Source organism: Myxine glutinosa, chromosome 4 (genome assembly GCF_964187855.1).
Source record: "Myxine glutinosa chromosome 4, kmMyxGlut1.1, whole genome shotgun sequence".
NCBI lineage: Eukaryota > Metazoa > Chordata > Myxini > Myxiniformes > Myxinidae > Myxine > Myxine glutinosa.
The window spans coordinates 22,370,135-22,385,462 of NC_136264.1; the positions used below are offsets into that span (position 1 = coordinate 22,370,135).

General features: G+C 39.2%; 1 protein-coding gene across 1 annotated transcript in view; it reads right to left on the reverse strand.

Annotated features, from left to right (window-relative positions):
* LOC137425815 (uncharacterized) overlaps window positions 1-15,328 on the reverse strand; it is a 1,363,480-nt gene that overhangs the window by 34,831 nt on the left and 1,313,321 nt on the right. Inside the window, exons 114-120 of the mRNA XM_078775194.1 lie at window positions 12,836-12,934; window positions 11,638-11,739; window positions 9,437-9,538; window positions 7,235-7,336; window positions 5,048-5,149; window positions 2,847-2,948; window positions 647-748 (exon numbers count right to left, since the gene is read on the reverse strand). Coding sequence (XP_078631320.1) covers window positions 647-748; window positions 2,847-2,948; window positions 5,048-5,149; window positions 7,235-7,336; window positions 9,437-9,538; window positions 11,638-11,739; window positions 12,836-12,934 — 711 coding nt within the window. The remainder of the gene's footprint in view (window positions 1-646; window positions 749-2,846; window positions 2,949-5,047; window positions 5,150-7,234; window positions 7,337-9,436; window positions 9,539-11,637; window positions 11,740-12,835; window positions 12,935-15,328) is intronic.

Here is a 15,328-nt window from a genome sequence, read left to right on the forward strand (position 1 = left end):
AGTGAAACAAGGAAAGCAAAGGAGATGGACAAGTATATTGTTTCATGTTGTGACCTAACTATAAAATAGTGCATTCATACAGGAAATGTGACCACTAAGACTCGTGCAAAGGTGGGTGTGGGACCTTTCAAATCATCCCTTACACAACAAAGAACTCTCATCTTGTATTGTAATTATATAATGATATTGTAATTATATATTGTAATTATAACTCTCATCTTGTATCTTAATTGTAGTTGTAGCTCCAAACGTCAGCTGAGTTGTCATATCACTTACAGAGATTGTGGCTTGTCCAAGTGTTTCAACTGCATAAAGAAGTGATAAGACTTTGCAAAGGAGAGTTTTGAAATACAAATAAAATCGAAGTTAGGTGCAGGAGGAAGCCATCACGTAAGATCTCCCAACTACTGCATGCAGTGTATTTTTTGTTGTTTTCTGTGTTTGCGTTGATGTTTTGGAAAACTTGTTTTTGATGTTAAAACTGCCTCTGGTTGCATTGGAAAGTTTGATCTGAAGTGCAACATACCAGCACCGATATGTTCTGAATTTGGAAAGGAAATTTAACGAAATCTCTTTTTTATTATTACTTAGAAGACACATTACATTAAAATACATGCTGTTGATTTTGACGCGATGCTTGTTTTACCTGTGGATGCAGAGGTTGTAGATACGTTGTGAGTTGTTCCATTTGTCCCTGGTTGAGATGTTGTAACATTGGCAGAGACTGGAGTTACTCCTGGTGTTGTACCTGCACAAATAAATCATGAGACTTTGTGAAGGATATTTTTGAAATACAAATAAATTCGAAGTTAGGTGCAGGAGGAAGCCATTTGGGCCATCCTATCCGTGCTGCTTCACATAAGATCTCCGAACTCCTGCAGGCAGTGCATTTGCCCACACGTTTTAAAATATAATGTGGGAACTTTAAAATCAACAATCATGATGCAAACAAAACAGGTGAAGGGTGGCACGCAGCGTACTTTGTCCATACTGCTGATGCAAAGCGGCAATTTTAAAATTAGATCAAAATCCGCTGGGAAACAAACCCAGATATAAATCTCATAATGAGCACCAACTAATCTATCCTTAATGTATGAAATAATTGTTTGCTGGGAAATAACATTGCTATACACATTTTATGACACATTGCCAACAGTAAGAACTCTAAGAATAAGATGACAATGTGAAAAGCATTTCTTTCGAAAAACCTCGTTTATCTCTATTATAAACAGGAGTGTTCGTCCATCCATCCCCAAACTATTCCCTTTGGGGTTAGCCCCACCAAACTTTCTGTGGAACGTTTTGGGATCCCAGCGGATGTTGTGAGGTAGGTAGCAGGTTTCATAAATTCCTCAATAAAATTATGATTTTGAAATTGACTCGATACAGAGCTGCCACAAAACCAGAAATGAACACATAACGACAACGAGCTGGTTTGATAACATCTCAATACAATTGTCATTTAACACAGTATTTTGTTGCAGTATCAATTTATGATTGGAATGATGATATTTGGAATTGAGTGAATACAATTATGATTTTGAATTTCCAACCCTACGGAACTGCTCCAAATCCAGATGTAACATCAGCACGGATTTAAATATTTCTTTTATCACGAGTGTTCATAAAAGTATATATATATAATATATATATATGTATTTTATCTAAATGCTATTCAATTTGTGATTGGAGTTATGCTGTTTGGAATGAAAATAGGGATATTGAGTTCAAATGAATGACGAAATGATGTGAGGGTTTCTACTTTCCAACGGTGACATTCGTGGATCACCATATGCAGATTCGCCATTGAGTGGGCACAGAACCTTTCAAACAGGAACGTTTTTTGTGCAAGTCCTTCATGAACCTGCTGTCCATGCATGATGTTCGACTACAGGTGTCACAGGAATGTGGAATTTATTGGTCCATGGATTAGCATTTACCGTTTCCACATTGTTTGTTTGCTTCCAGCTCCTCACCCGTGCGTAGCATGGGTACTTCGCTAGCAATTCCTGTAAACTCAAATAGTAATTTCATACTTGCAGTCTCAGTAACAGTACCCACGATTATAAATTAAATGACCGCCATGTCTCTCACCAGTTAAATTATCAATAACCAATCACTCCTCATAAATATCTGCTACTACTTTGTAAACAGGGATGGAAATAAAAAATATTATTTTACAGCTTAGAACAAACGAATGCCTGCATTTTGTACTGCAGAGCATACTCTTAGATGGAATACAAGTGGCAGGTATACCACTTCATTTAAGGGGGTGGGGTGGATCAGAAAAAGAAACATTATGAAGAATTAGAAAAATAAACCATCAATTTTCCAAACCCTATATAATAGTCCTTTGGCCTGTATTGCATCTCAGATAGACATTGATGATGCCAGGATGACAGCATGGCCGAAAGGCAAGAACACTCGACTCCAAGCTGTGAAGTCTGGGTTTGAATCCCGACCCAGCTATAAACTGTCATTTCGATGTTTCACAGGCAGGGCGATTCGTCATTGTTTGTGCCATCTATCGGATGGACGTTAAACGGGCTTCCCGTCTGCCAGCATTCATTGGTGGAAGTTAAATATCCCATGGTGTTCTTCACAAAGTGAAGCCAAACGATCGCCGGCACCAGTAACAATTTACAAATTCCTGCCCTGACCAGCAAAAAGCATGAATATAAAATTCGTTGCCACATTAGTTTAAGCAATCCTGCACTTTGTACCGCAAACAAATCTCTCAGATGCAGTATCAGGGGAGAATTTAACAGCTAAAACGAAGGGGGTGGAGAAGAACATGCATTTCAACGAAATACCTGTTGTTGATTCAGATGGGATGCTTGTTTTACCTGTGGATGTAGAGGTTGTAGATACGTTGTGAGTTGTTCCATTTGTCCCTGGTTGAGATGTTGTAACATTGGCAGAGACTGGAGTTACTCCTGGTGTTGTACCTGCATAAAAAAATCATTAGAGTTTGTGAAGGATATTTTTGAAATACAAATAAATTCGAGGTGCAGGAGGAAGCCATTTGGGCCATCTTATCCGTGCTGCTTCACGCAAGACCTCCCAAATACTGCAGGCAGTGCATTTGCCCACACTTTAAAATATATAGTGTAGGAACTTTAAAATCAACAATCATGATGCAAACAAAACAGGTGAAGGGTGGCACGCAGCGTACTTTGCCCATACTGCTGATGTAAAGCGGTAATTTTAAAATAGGATCAAAATCCATTGGGAATCAAACCCAGATAGAAATCTTAATAATGAGCACCAACTAATCTATCCAAAATGCGTGAAATAATTGTTTGCTGGGAAATAACATTGCTATAAACATTTTATGATACATTGCCAACCGTAAGAACTCTAAGAATGAGATGACAATGTGAAAAGCATTTCTTTAGAAAAACCTAGTTTATCTCGATTATAAACAGGAGTGTTCGTCCATCCATCCCCAAACTATTCCCTTTGGGGTTAGCCCCACCAAACTTTCTGTGGAACGTTTTGGGTTCCCAGCGGATGTTGTAAGGTCGGTAGCAGGTTTCATAAATTCCTCAATAAAATTATGAATTTTGAAATTGACTCGATACAGAGCTGCCACGAATCCAGAAGTAAACACATAACGACAACGAGCTGGTTTGATAATATCTCCATACAATCGTCATTTAACACAGTATTTTGCTGCAGTTTGAATTTATGATTGGAATGATGTTATTTGGAATTGAGTGAATACAATTATGATTTTGAATTTCCAACCCAACGGAACTGCTCCAAATCCAGATGTAACATCAGCACGGATTTAAATATTTCTTTTGTCACGAGTGTTCATAAAAGTATATATATATAATATATATATATATGTATTTTATCTAAATGCTATTCAATTTGTGATTGGAGTTATGCTGTTTGGAATGAAAATAGGGATATTGAGTTCAAATGAATGACGAAATGATGTGAGGGTTTCTACTTTCAAACCGTGACATTCGTGGATCGCCATATGCAGATTCGCCATTGAGTGGGCACAGAACCTTTCAAACAGGAACGTTTTTTGTGCAAGTCCTTCATGAACCTGCTGTCCATGCTTGATGTTCGACTACAGGTGGCACAGGAATGTGGAATTTATTGGTCCATGGATTAGCATTTACCGTTTCCACATTGTTTGTTTGCTTCCAGCTCCTCACCCGTGCGTAGCATGGGTACCTCGCTAGCAATTCCTGTAAACTCAAATAGTAATTTCATACTTGCAGTCTCAGTAACAGTACCCAAGATTATAAATTAAATGACCGTCATGTCTCTCACCAGTTAAATTATCGATAACCAATCACTCCTCATAAATATCTGCTACTACTTTGTAAACAGGGATGGAAATAAAAAATATTATTTTACAGCTTAGAACAAACTAATGCCTGCATTTTGTACTGCAGAGCATACTCTTAGATGGAATACAAGTGGCAGGTATACCACTTCATTTAAGGGGGTGAGGGGTGGATCAGAAAAAGAAACATTATGAAGAATTAGAAAAATAAACCATCAATTTTCCAAACCCTATATAATAGTCCTTTGGCCTGTATTGCATCTCAGATAGACATTGATGATGCCAGGATGACAGCATGGCCTAAAGGCAAGCACACTCGCCTCCAAGCTGTGAAGTCTGGGTTTGAATCCCGACCCAGCTATAAACTGTCATTTCGATGTTTCACAGGCAGGGCGATTCATCATTGTTTGTGCCATCTCTCGGATGGACGTTAAACGGGCTTCCCGTCTGCCAGCATTCATTGGTGGAAGTTAAATATCCCATGGTGTTCTTCACAAAGTGAAGCCAAACGATCGCCGGCACCAGTAACAATTTAAAAATTCCTGCCCTGACCAGCAAAAAGCATAAATATAAAATTCGTTGCCACATTAGTTTAAGCAATCCTGCACTTTGTACCGCAAACAAATCTCTCAGATGCAGTATCAGGGGGGAATTTAACAGCTAAACCGAAGGGGGTGGAGAAGAACATGAATTTCAACAAAATACCTGTTGTTGATTCAGATGGGATGCTTGTTTTACCTGTGGATGTGGAGGTTGTAGATACGTTGTGAGTTGTTCCATTTGTGTCTGGTTGAGATGTTGTAACATTGGCAGAGACTGGAGTTACTCCTGGTGTTGTACCTGCACAAATAAATCATGAGACTTTGTGAAGGATATTTTTGAAATACAAATAAATTCGAAGTTAGGTGCAGGAGGAAGCCATTTGGGCCATCCTATCCATGCTGCTTCACGCAAGAACTCCCAAATACTGCAGGCAGTGCATTTGCCCACACTTTAAAATATATAGTGTAGGAACTTTAAAATCAACAATCATGATGCAAACAAAACAGGTGAAGGGTGGCACGCAGCGTACTTTGTCCATACTGCTGATGTAAAGTGGTAATTTTAAAATTGGATCAAAATCCATTGGGAATCAAACCCAGATAGAAATCTTAATAATGAGCACCAACTAATCTATCCAAAATGCGTGAAATAATTGTTTGCTGGGAAATAACATTGCTATAAACAGTTTATGATACATTGCCAACAGTAAGAACTTTAAGAATGAGATGACAATGTGAAAAGCATTTCTTTAGAAAAACCTAGTTTATCTCGATTATAAACAGGAGTGTTCGTCCATCCATCCCCAAACTATTCCCTTTAGGGTTAGCCCCACCAAACTTTCTGTGGAACGTTTTGGGTTCCCAGCGGATGTTGTAAGGTCGGTAGCAGGTTTCATAAATTCCTCAATGAAATTATGATTTTGAAATTGACTCGATACAGAGCTGCCACGAATCCAGAAGTAAAGACATAACGACAACGAGCTGGTTTGATAATATCTCCATACAATCGTCATTTAACACAGTATTTTGCTGCAGTATCAATTTATGATTGGAATGATGTTATTTGGAATTGAGTGAATACAATTATGATTTTGAATTTCCAACCCTACGGAACTGCTCCAAATCCGGATGTAACATCAGCACGGATTTAAATATTTGTTTTGTCACGAGTGTTCGTAAAAGTATATATATATATATATTATATAAATGCTATTCAATTTGTGATTGGAGTTATGCTGTTTGGAATGAAAATAGGGATAATGAGTTCAAATGAATGACGAAATGATGTGAGGGTTTCTACTTTCCAACCGTGACATTCGTGGATCACCATATGCAGATTCGCCATTGAGTGGGCACAGAACCTTTCAAACAGGAACGTTTTTTGTGCAAGTCCTTCATGAACCTGCTGTCCATGCATGATGTTCGACTACAGGTGTCACAGGAATGTGGAATTTATTGGTCCATGGATTAGCATTTACCGTTTCCACATTGTTTGTTTGCTTCCAGCTCCTCACCCGTGCGTAGCATGGGTACTTCGCTAGCAATTCCTGTAAACTCAAATAGTAATTTCATACTTGCAGTCTCAGTAACAGTACCCACGATTATAAATTAAATGACCGTCATGTCTCTCACCAGTTAAATTATCGATAACCAATCACTCCTCATAAATATCTGCTACTACTTTGTAAACAGGGATGGAAATAAAAAATATTATTTTACAGCTTAGAACAAACGAATGCCTGCATTTTGTACTGCAGAGCATACTCTTAGATGGAATACAAGTGGCAGGTATACCACTTCATTTAAGGGGGTGGGGTGGATCAGAAAAAGAAACATTATGAAGAATTAGAAAAATAAACCATCAATTTTCCAAACCCTATATAATAGTCCTTTGGCCTGTATTGCATCTCAGATAGACATTGATGATGCCAGGATGACAGCATGGCCTAAAGGCAAGCACACTCGCCTCCAAGCTGTGAAGTCTGGGTTTGAATCCCGACCCACCTATAAACTGTCATTTCGATGTTTCACAGGCAGGGCGATTCATCATTGTTTGTGCCATCTCTCGGATGGACGTTAAACGGGCTTCCCGTCTGCCAGCATTCATTGGTGGAAGTTAAATATCCCATGGTGTTCTTCACAAAGTGAAGCCAAACGATCGCCGGCACCAGTAACAATTTACAAATTCCTGCCCTGACCAGCAAAAAGCATGAATATAAAATTCGTTGCCACATTAGTTTAAGCAATCCTGCACTTTGTACCGCAAACAAATCTCTCAGATGCAGTATCAGGGGAGAATTTAACAGCTAAAACGAAGGGGTGGAGTAGAACATGCATTTCAACGAAATACCTGTTGTTGATTCAGATAGGATGCTTGATTTACCTGTGGATGTGGAGGTTGTAGATACGTTGTGAGTTGTTCCATTTGTGTCTGGTTGAGATGTTGTAACATTGGCAGAGACTGGAGTTACTCCTGGTGTTGTACCTGCACAAATAAATCATGAGACTTTGTGAAGGATATTTTTGAAATACAAATAAATTCGAAGTTAGGTGCAGGAGGAAGCCATTTGGGCCATCTTATCCGCGCTGCTTCACGCAAGACCTCCCAAATACTGCAGGCAGTGCATTTGCCCACACTTTAAAATATATAGTGTAGGAACTTTAAAATCAACAATCATGATGCAAACAAAACAGGTGAAGGGTGGCACGCAGCGTACTTTGTCCATACTGCTGATGTAAAGCGGTAATTTTAAAATTGGATCAAAATCCATTGGGAATCAAACCCAGATAGAAATCTTAATAATGAGCACCAACTAATCTATCCAAAATGCATGAAATAATTGTTTGCTGGGAAATAACATTGCTATAAACATTTTATGATACATTGCCAACCGTAAGAACTCTAAGAATGAGATGACAATGTGAAAAGCATTTCTTTAGAAAAACCTAGTTTATCTCGATTATAAACAGGAGTGTTCGTCCATCCATCCCCAAACTATTCTCTTTGGGGTTAGCCCCACCAAACTTTCTGTGGAACGTTTTGGGTTCCCAGCGGATGTTGTAAGGTCGGTAGCAGGTTTCATAAATTCCTCAATGAAATTATGATTTTGAAATTGACTCGATACAGAGCTGCCACGAATCCAGAAGTAAACACATAACGACAACGAGCTGGTTTGATAATATCTCCATACAATCGTCATTTAACACAGTATTTTGCTGCAGTATCAATTCATGATTGGAATGTTATTTGGAATTGAGGGAATACAATTATGATTTTGAATTTCCAACCCAACGGAACTGCTCCAAATCCGGATGTAACATCAGCACGGATTTAAATATTTGTTTTGTCACGAGTGTTCGTAAAAGTATATATATATAATATATATATATATTTTATCTAAATGCTATTCAATTTGTGATTGGAGTTATGCTGTTTGGAATGAAAATAGGGATATTGAGTTCAAATGAATGACGAAATGATGTGAGGGTTTCTACTTTCCAACCGTGACATTCGTGGATCGCCATATGCAGATTCGCCATTGAGTGGGCACAGAACCTTTCAAACAGGAACGTTTTTTGTGCAAGTCCTTCATGAACCTGCTGCCCATGCTTGATGTTCGACTACAGGTGGCACAGGAATGTGGAATTTATTGGTCCATGGATTAGCATTTACCGTTTCCACATTGTTTGTTTGCTTCCAGCTCCTCACCCGTGCGTAGCATGGGTACCTCGCCAGCAATTCCTGTAAACTCAAATAGTAATTTCATACTTGCAGTCTCAGTAACAGTACCCACGATTATAAATTAAATGACCGTCATGTCTCTCACCAGTTAAATTATCGATAACCAATCACTCCTCATAAATATCTGCTACTACTTTGTAAACAGGGATGGAAATAAAAAATATTATTTTACAGCTTAGAACAAACTAATGCCTGCATTTTGTACTGCAGAGCATACTCTTAGATGGAATACAAGTGGCAGGTATACCACTTCATTTAAGGGGGTGAGGGGTGGATCAGAAAAAGAAACATTATGAAGAATTAGAAAAATAAACCATCAATTTTCCAAACCCTATATAATATAATAGTCCTTTGGCCTGTATTGCATCTCAGATAGACATTGATGATGCCAGGATGACAGCATGGCCGAAAGGCAAGAACACTCGACTCCAAGCTGTGAAGTCTGGGTTTGAATCCCGACCCAGCTATAAACTGTCATTTCGATGTTTCACAGGCAGGGCGATTCATCATTGTTTGTGCCATCTATCGGATGGACGTTAAACGGGCTTCCCGTCTGCCAGCATTCATTGGTGGAAGTTAAATATCCCATGGTGTTCTTCACAAAGTGAAGCCAAACGATCGCCGGCACCAGTAACAATTTACAAATTCCTGCCCTGACCAGCAAAAAGCATGAATATAAAATTCGTTGCCACATTAGTTTAAGCAATCCTGCACTTTGTACCGCAAACAAATCTCTCAGATGCAGTATCAGGGGAGAATTTAACAGCTAAAACGAAGGGGTGGAGTAGAACATGCATTTCAACGAAATACCTGTTGTTGATTCAGATAGGATGCTTGTTTTACCTGTGGATGTGGAGGTTGTAGATACGTTGTGAGTTGTTCCATTTGTGTCTGGTTGAGATGTTGTAACATTGGCAGAGACTGGAGTTACTCCTGGTGTTGTACCTGCACAAATAAATCATGAGACTTTGTGAAGGATATTTTTGAAATACAAATAAATTCGAAGTTAGGTGCAGGAGGAAGCCATTTGGGCCATCTTATCCGTGCTGCTTCACACAAGACCTCCCAAATACTGCAGGCAGTGCATTTGCCCACACTTTAAAATATATAGTGTAGGAACTTTAAAATCAACAATCATGATGCAAACAAAACAGGTGAAGGGTGGCACGCAGCGTACTTTGCCCATACTGCTGATGTAAAGCGGTAATTTTAAAATTGGATCAAAATCCATTGGGAATCAAACCCAGATAGAAATCTTAATAATGAGCACCAACTAATCTATCCAAAATGCGTGAAATAATTGTTTGCTGGGAAATAACATTGCTATAAACATTTTATGATACATTGCCAACAGTAAGAACTCTAAGAATGAGATGACAATGTGAAAAGCATTTCTTTAGAAAAAACCTAGTTTATCTCGATTATAAACAGGAGTGTTCGTCCATCCATCCCCAAACTATTCCCTTTGGGGTTAGCCCCACCAAACTTTCTGTGGAACGTTTTGGGTTCCCAGCGGATGTTGTAAGGTCGGTAGCAGGTTTCATAAATTCCTCAATGAAATTATGATTTTGAAATTGACTCGATACAGAGCTGCCACGAATCCAGAAGTAAACACATAACGACAACGCGCTGGTTTGATAATATCTCCATACAATCGTCATTTAACACAGTATTTTGCTGCAGTATCAATTTATGATTGGAATGATGTTATTTGGAATTGAGTGAATACAATTATGATTTTGAATTTCCAACCCTACGGAACTGCTCCAAATCCGGATGTAACATCAGCACGGATTTAAATATTTGTTTTGTCACGAGTGTTCGTAAAAGTATATATATATAATATATATATATGTATTTTATCTAAATGCTATTCAATTTGTGATTGGAGTTATGCTGTTTGGAATGAAAATAGGGATATTGAGTTCAAATGAATGACGAAATGATGTGAGGGTTTCTACTTTCCAACCGTGACATTCGTGGATCGCCATATGCAGATTCGCCATTGAGTGGGCACAGAACCTTTCAAACAGGAACGTTTTTTGTGCAAGTCCTTCATGAACCTGCTGTCCATGCTTGATGTTCGACTACAGGTGGCACAGGAATGTGGAATTTATTGGTCCATGGATTAGCATTTACCGTTTCCACATTGTTTGTTTGCTTCCAGCTCCTCACCCGTGCATAGCATGGGTACCTCGCTAGCAATTCCTGTAAACTCAAATAGTAATTTCATACTTGCAGTCTCAGTAACAGTACCCAAGATTATAAATTAAATGACCGTCATGTCTCTCACCAGTTAAATTATCGATAACCAATCACTCCTCATAAATATCTGCTACTACTTTGTAAACAGGGATGGAAATAAAAAATATTATTTTACAGCTTAGAACAAACGAATGCCTGCATTTTGTACTGCAGAGCATACTCTTAGATGGAATACAAGTGGCAGGTATACCACTTCATTTAAGGGGGTGGGGTGGATCAGAAAAAGAAACATTATGAAGAATTAGAAAAATAAACCATCAATTTTCCAAACCCTATATAATAGTCCTTTGGCCTGTATTGCATCTCAGATAGACATTGATGATGCCAGGATGACAGCATGGCCTAAAGGCAAGCACACTCGCCTCCAAGCTGTGAAGTCTGGGTTTGAATCCCGACCCACCTATAAACTGTCATTTCGATGTTTCACAGGCAGGGCGATTCATCATTGTTTGTGCCATCTCTCGGATGGACGTTAAACGGGCTTCCCGTCTGCCAGCATTCATTGGTGGAAGTTAAATATCCCATGGTGTTCTTCACAAAGTGAAGCCAAACGATCGCCGGCACCAGTAACAATTTACAAATTCCTGCCCTGACCAGCAAAAAGCATGAATATAAAATTCGTTGCCACATTAGTTTAAGCAATCCTGCACTTTGTACCGCAAACAAATCTCTCAGATGCAGTATCAGGGGAGAATTTAACAGCTAAAACGAAGGGGTGGAGTAGAACATGCATTTCAACGAAATACCTGTTGTTGATTCAGATAGGATGCTTGTTTTACCTGTGGATGTGGAGGTTGTAGATACGTTGTGAGTTGTTCCATTTGTGTCTGGTTGAGATGTTGTAACATTGGCAGAGACTGGAGTTACTCCTGGTGTTGTACCTGCACAAATAAATCATGAGACTTTGTGAAGGATATTTTTGAAATACAAATAAATTCGAAGTTAGGTGCAGGAGGAAGCCATTTGGGCCATCTTATCCGCGCTGCTTCACGCAAGACCTCCCAAATACTGCAGGCAGTGCATTTGCCCACACTTTAAAATATATAGTGTAGGAACTTTAAAATCAACAATCATGATGCAAACAAAACAGGTGAAGGGTGGCACGCAGCGTACTTTGTCCATACTGCTGATGTGAAGCAGCAAATTTAAAACTAGATAAAAATCCGTTGGAAATCAAACCCAGGTATAAAGCTCAATTATGAGCACCAACTAATCTATCCAAAATGCGTGAAATAATTGTTAGCTGGGAAATAACATTGCTATAAACATTTTATGATACATTGCCAACAGTAAGAACTTTAAGAATGAGATGACAATGTGAAAAGCGTTTCTTTAGAAACACCTTGTTTATATTCCCTAAAACCTCAAATAGCAATTTCATACTTGCAGTCTCAGTAACAGTCCCTATTTTACCAAATTAAATGACCATCCTCTCTCTCACCAGTGAAATTATCGAAAACCAATTACTCTTAATAAATATCTGCAACTGTTTTGTAAAGAGGGATGGAAATATAAAATATTGTTTTCCAGCTTGGAACAATCCAATGCCTGCATTTTGGACTGCAGAGCAGTCTCTCAGATGGAATACAAGTGGCAGGGGGGAGAATGAGAAAAAGAAACATTATGAATTTTCCAAACCCCATATAATTGGCATTTGGCCTGCACTGCATCTCAGATTGACATTGATGTTGCCAAACTTAGATATACTGTACATTGATGATGCGAATCTGGGAGATCAGTTTGCTTGGCATTTTTCCTATTTTCTGTGTTTGTGCTGATGATTTGGTCAACTTGGTTAAGATGTTACAACTACCTCTGGTTGTGTCGGAAAGTTTGATCTGAAGTAAGAGAAGCTGACCATGATCTATTCTAAACTGGTAAGAGATATTGCATGTCGTCTCTTTTTTTTAATGAATGCTTAAAAGATACATTTCATTAAAATACCTGCTGTAGATTTAAACAAACTGCTTGTTTTACCTGTAGTTGCAGAGGTTGTCGTGATGATGTGAGTTGTTCCATTTGACCTTGGCTGAGACGTTGTAGTAGTAGCAGGTTCTACAGTTCGTTGTCTTCTAACTGCATGAAGAAATAATTAGACTTTATTTAAGACATTTTTTAAGTACAAAGTAATTTCAACTTTATTGAAGTAGGAAGCCATTTGGGCCATCATACCTGTGCTGCGTCGCACCCAAGATCTCCCAAGTACTGCCAACAATGCTAATTAAACAAATAATTCCATGCAGAGATTTTACCCACGATACTGGCACAAAATTGCCAACACTTTTCATAGATATTGTGCAGGAAGGAACATCCCATTAAGTTTCAATCGCACTCTCGGTTTAACTTCATTTGTGTAAGGAATTATTTGTGAGCGCATTCGAAATAACAAACACATCAGGGGATTTCACATGAGTCTCTCCTTCCAATTCTTCAAAACATATGCGTTAAGCGGTTGGAATTTCTATACATAACTTTTAGTGTAGAGTGCTCCAAAACTGAAACATGAACTAAACTGTTTACATTTTGTCCTGTTGCACTTCTATTTGGAATATTTTGAGAGGAAGGGAAATACTGAATGGGGCAGAGGGGAAAATGCTTCTGTTTGGAATACTGTGGGAAAAGGGGACTGCTTGTTTCCATTTGAGGAAGTTCAACTATTACAGCCAACAACAACAACAACAACAACATGCATTTTAAGGCCATTTTCCCTGCTAGAGCGGGGGTTAGCCTTGAACTAATTGGTATTACAGCCAAAAAATGAACAAATTATTCTCTCCATTATATTTCCATTGAAACAACTCCTCATACAATATCTTCCTTTCCTCACGTTGTCTGGGAGTAGAGTTTATCGCTAATAGTCTGGCAGAACAGACAAACTCAGAAACTCCCTGAAATCATCTCCCATGTCCATAGTTTTTCTTGTATCAGAGAGTACAGTGCATTCAGAAAGTATTCAGACCCCTTCACTTTTTCACATTTTGTTGTGTTGCAGCCTCATGCTGAAATCGTTTAAATTCATTTTTTCCCTCATCAATCTACACTCAATACCCCATAATGACGAAGAGAAAACAGGATTTTGGAAAGTTTTGCAAATTTATTTTAAAAAACAACATAAATATCACTTTGACATCAGTATTCATACCCTTTGCTATGACACTTGAAATTTAGCTCAGGTGCCTCCCATTTCTCTTGATCATCTTTGAGATGTTTCTATGCCTTGATTGGAGTCCACCTGTGGTAAATTCAATTGATTGGACATGATTTGGAAAGGCACACACCTGTCTATATAAGGTCACACAACTGCCAATGCATATCAGAGCAAAAACCAAGCCATGAGGTCGAAGGAACTGCCTGCAGAGCTCAGAGACAGGATTGTGTCGAGGCACAGATCTGAGGAAGCCTACAAAAAAATCTCTGCTGCATTGAAGGTTCCCAAGAACACAGTGGCCTCCATAATTCTTAAATGGAAGAAGTTTGGAACAACCAGGACTCTTCCTAGAGCTGGCCGCCCGACCAAACTGAGCAATCGGGGGAGAAGGGCCTTGGTAAGAGAGGTGACCAAGAACCCGATGGTCACTCTGGCTGAGCTCCAGAGATCCTGTGTGGAGATGGGAGAAACTTCCAGAAGGACAACCATCACTGCAACACTCCACCGATCTGGGGCTTTATGGCAGAGTGGCCAGACGGAAGCATCTCCTCAGTGAAAGACCCATGAAATCCCACTTGGAGTTTATAAAAAAGCACCTAGATGGACTCTCAGACTGTGAGAAACAAGATTTTTTGGGCTTTCATGTGTCTTTCACTGAGGAGAGCCTTCAGTCTAGCCACTCTGCCATAAAGCCCAGATCGGTTGAGTGTTGCAGTGATGGTTGTCCTTCTGGAAGTTTCTCCCATCTCCACACAGTATCTCTGGAGCTCAACAAGAGTGACCATCGGGTTCTTGGTCACCTCTCTTACAAAGGCCCTTCTCCCCCGATTGCTTAGTTTGGGCGGGCGGCCAGCTCTAGGAAGAGTCCTGGTTGTTCCAAACTTCTTCCATTTAAGAATTATGGAGGCCACTGTGCTCTTGGGAACCTTCAATGCAGCAGAGATTTTTTTGTAGGCTTCCCCAGATCTGTGCCTCGACACAATCCTGTCTCTGAGCTCAGCAGGCAGTTCCTTCGACCTCATGGCTTGGTTTTTGCTCTGATATGCATCGTCAGCTGTGAGACCTTATATAGACAGGTGTGCGCCTTTCCAAATCATGTCCAATCAATTGAATTTACCACAGGTGGACTCCAATCAAGGTGTAGAAACATCTCAAAGATGATCAAGAGAAATGGGAGGCACCTGAGCTCAATTTCAAGTGTCAAAGCAAAGGGTCTGAATACTTATGTAAATGTGATATTTCAGTTTTTTCTTTTTAATAAATTTGCAAAACTTTCTAAAATCCTGTTTTCTCTTTGTCATTATGGGGTATTGAGTGTAGAT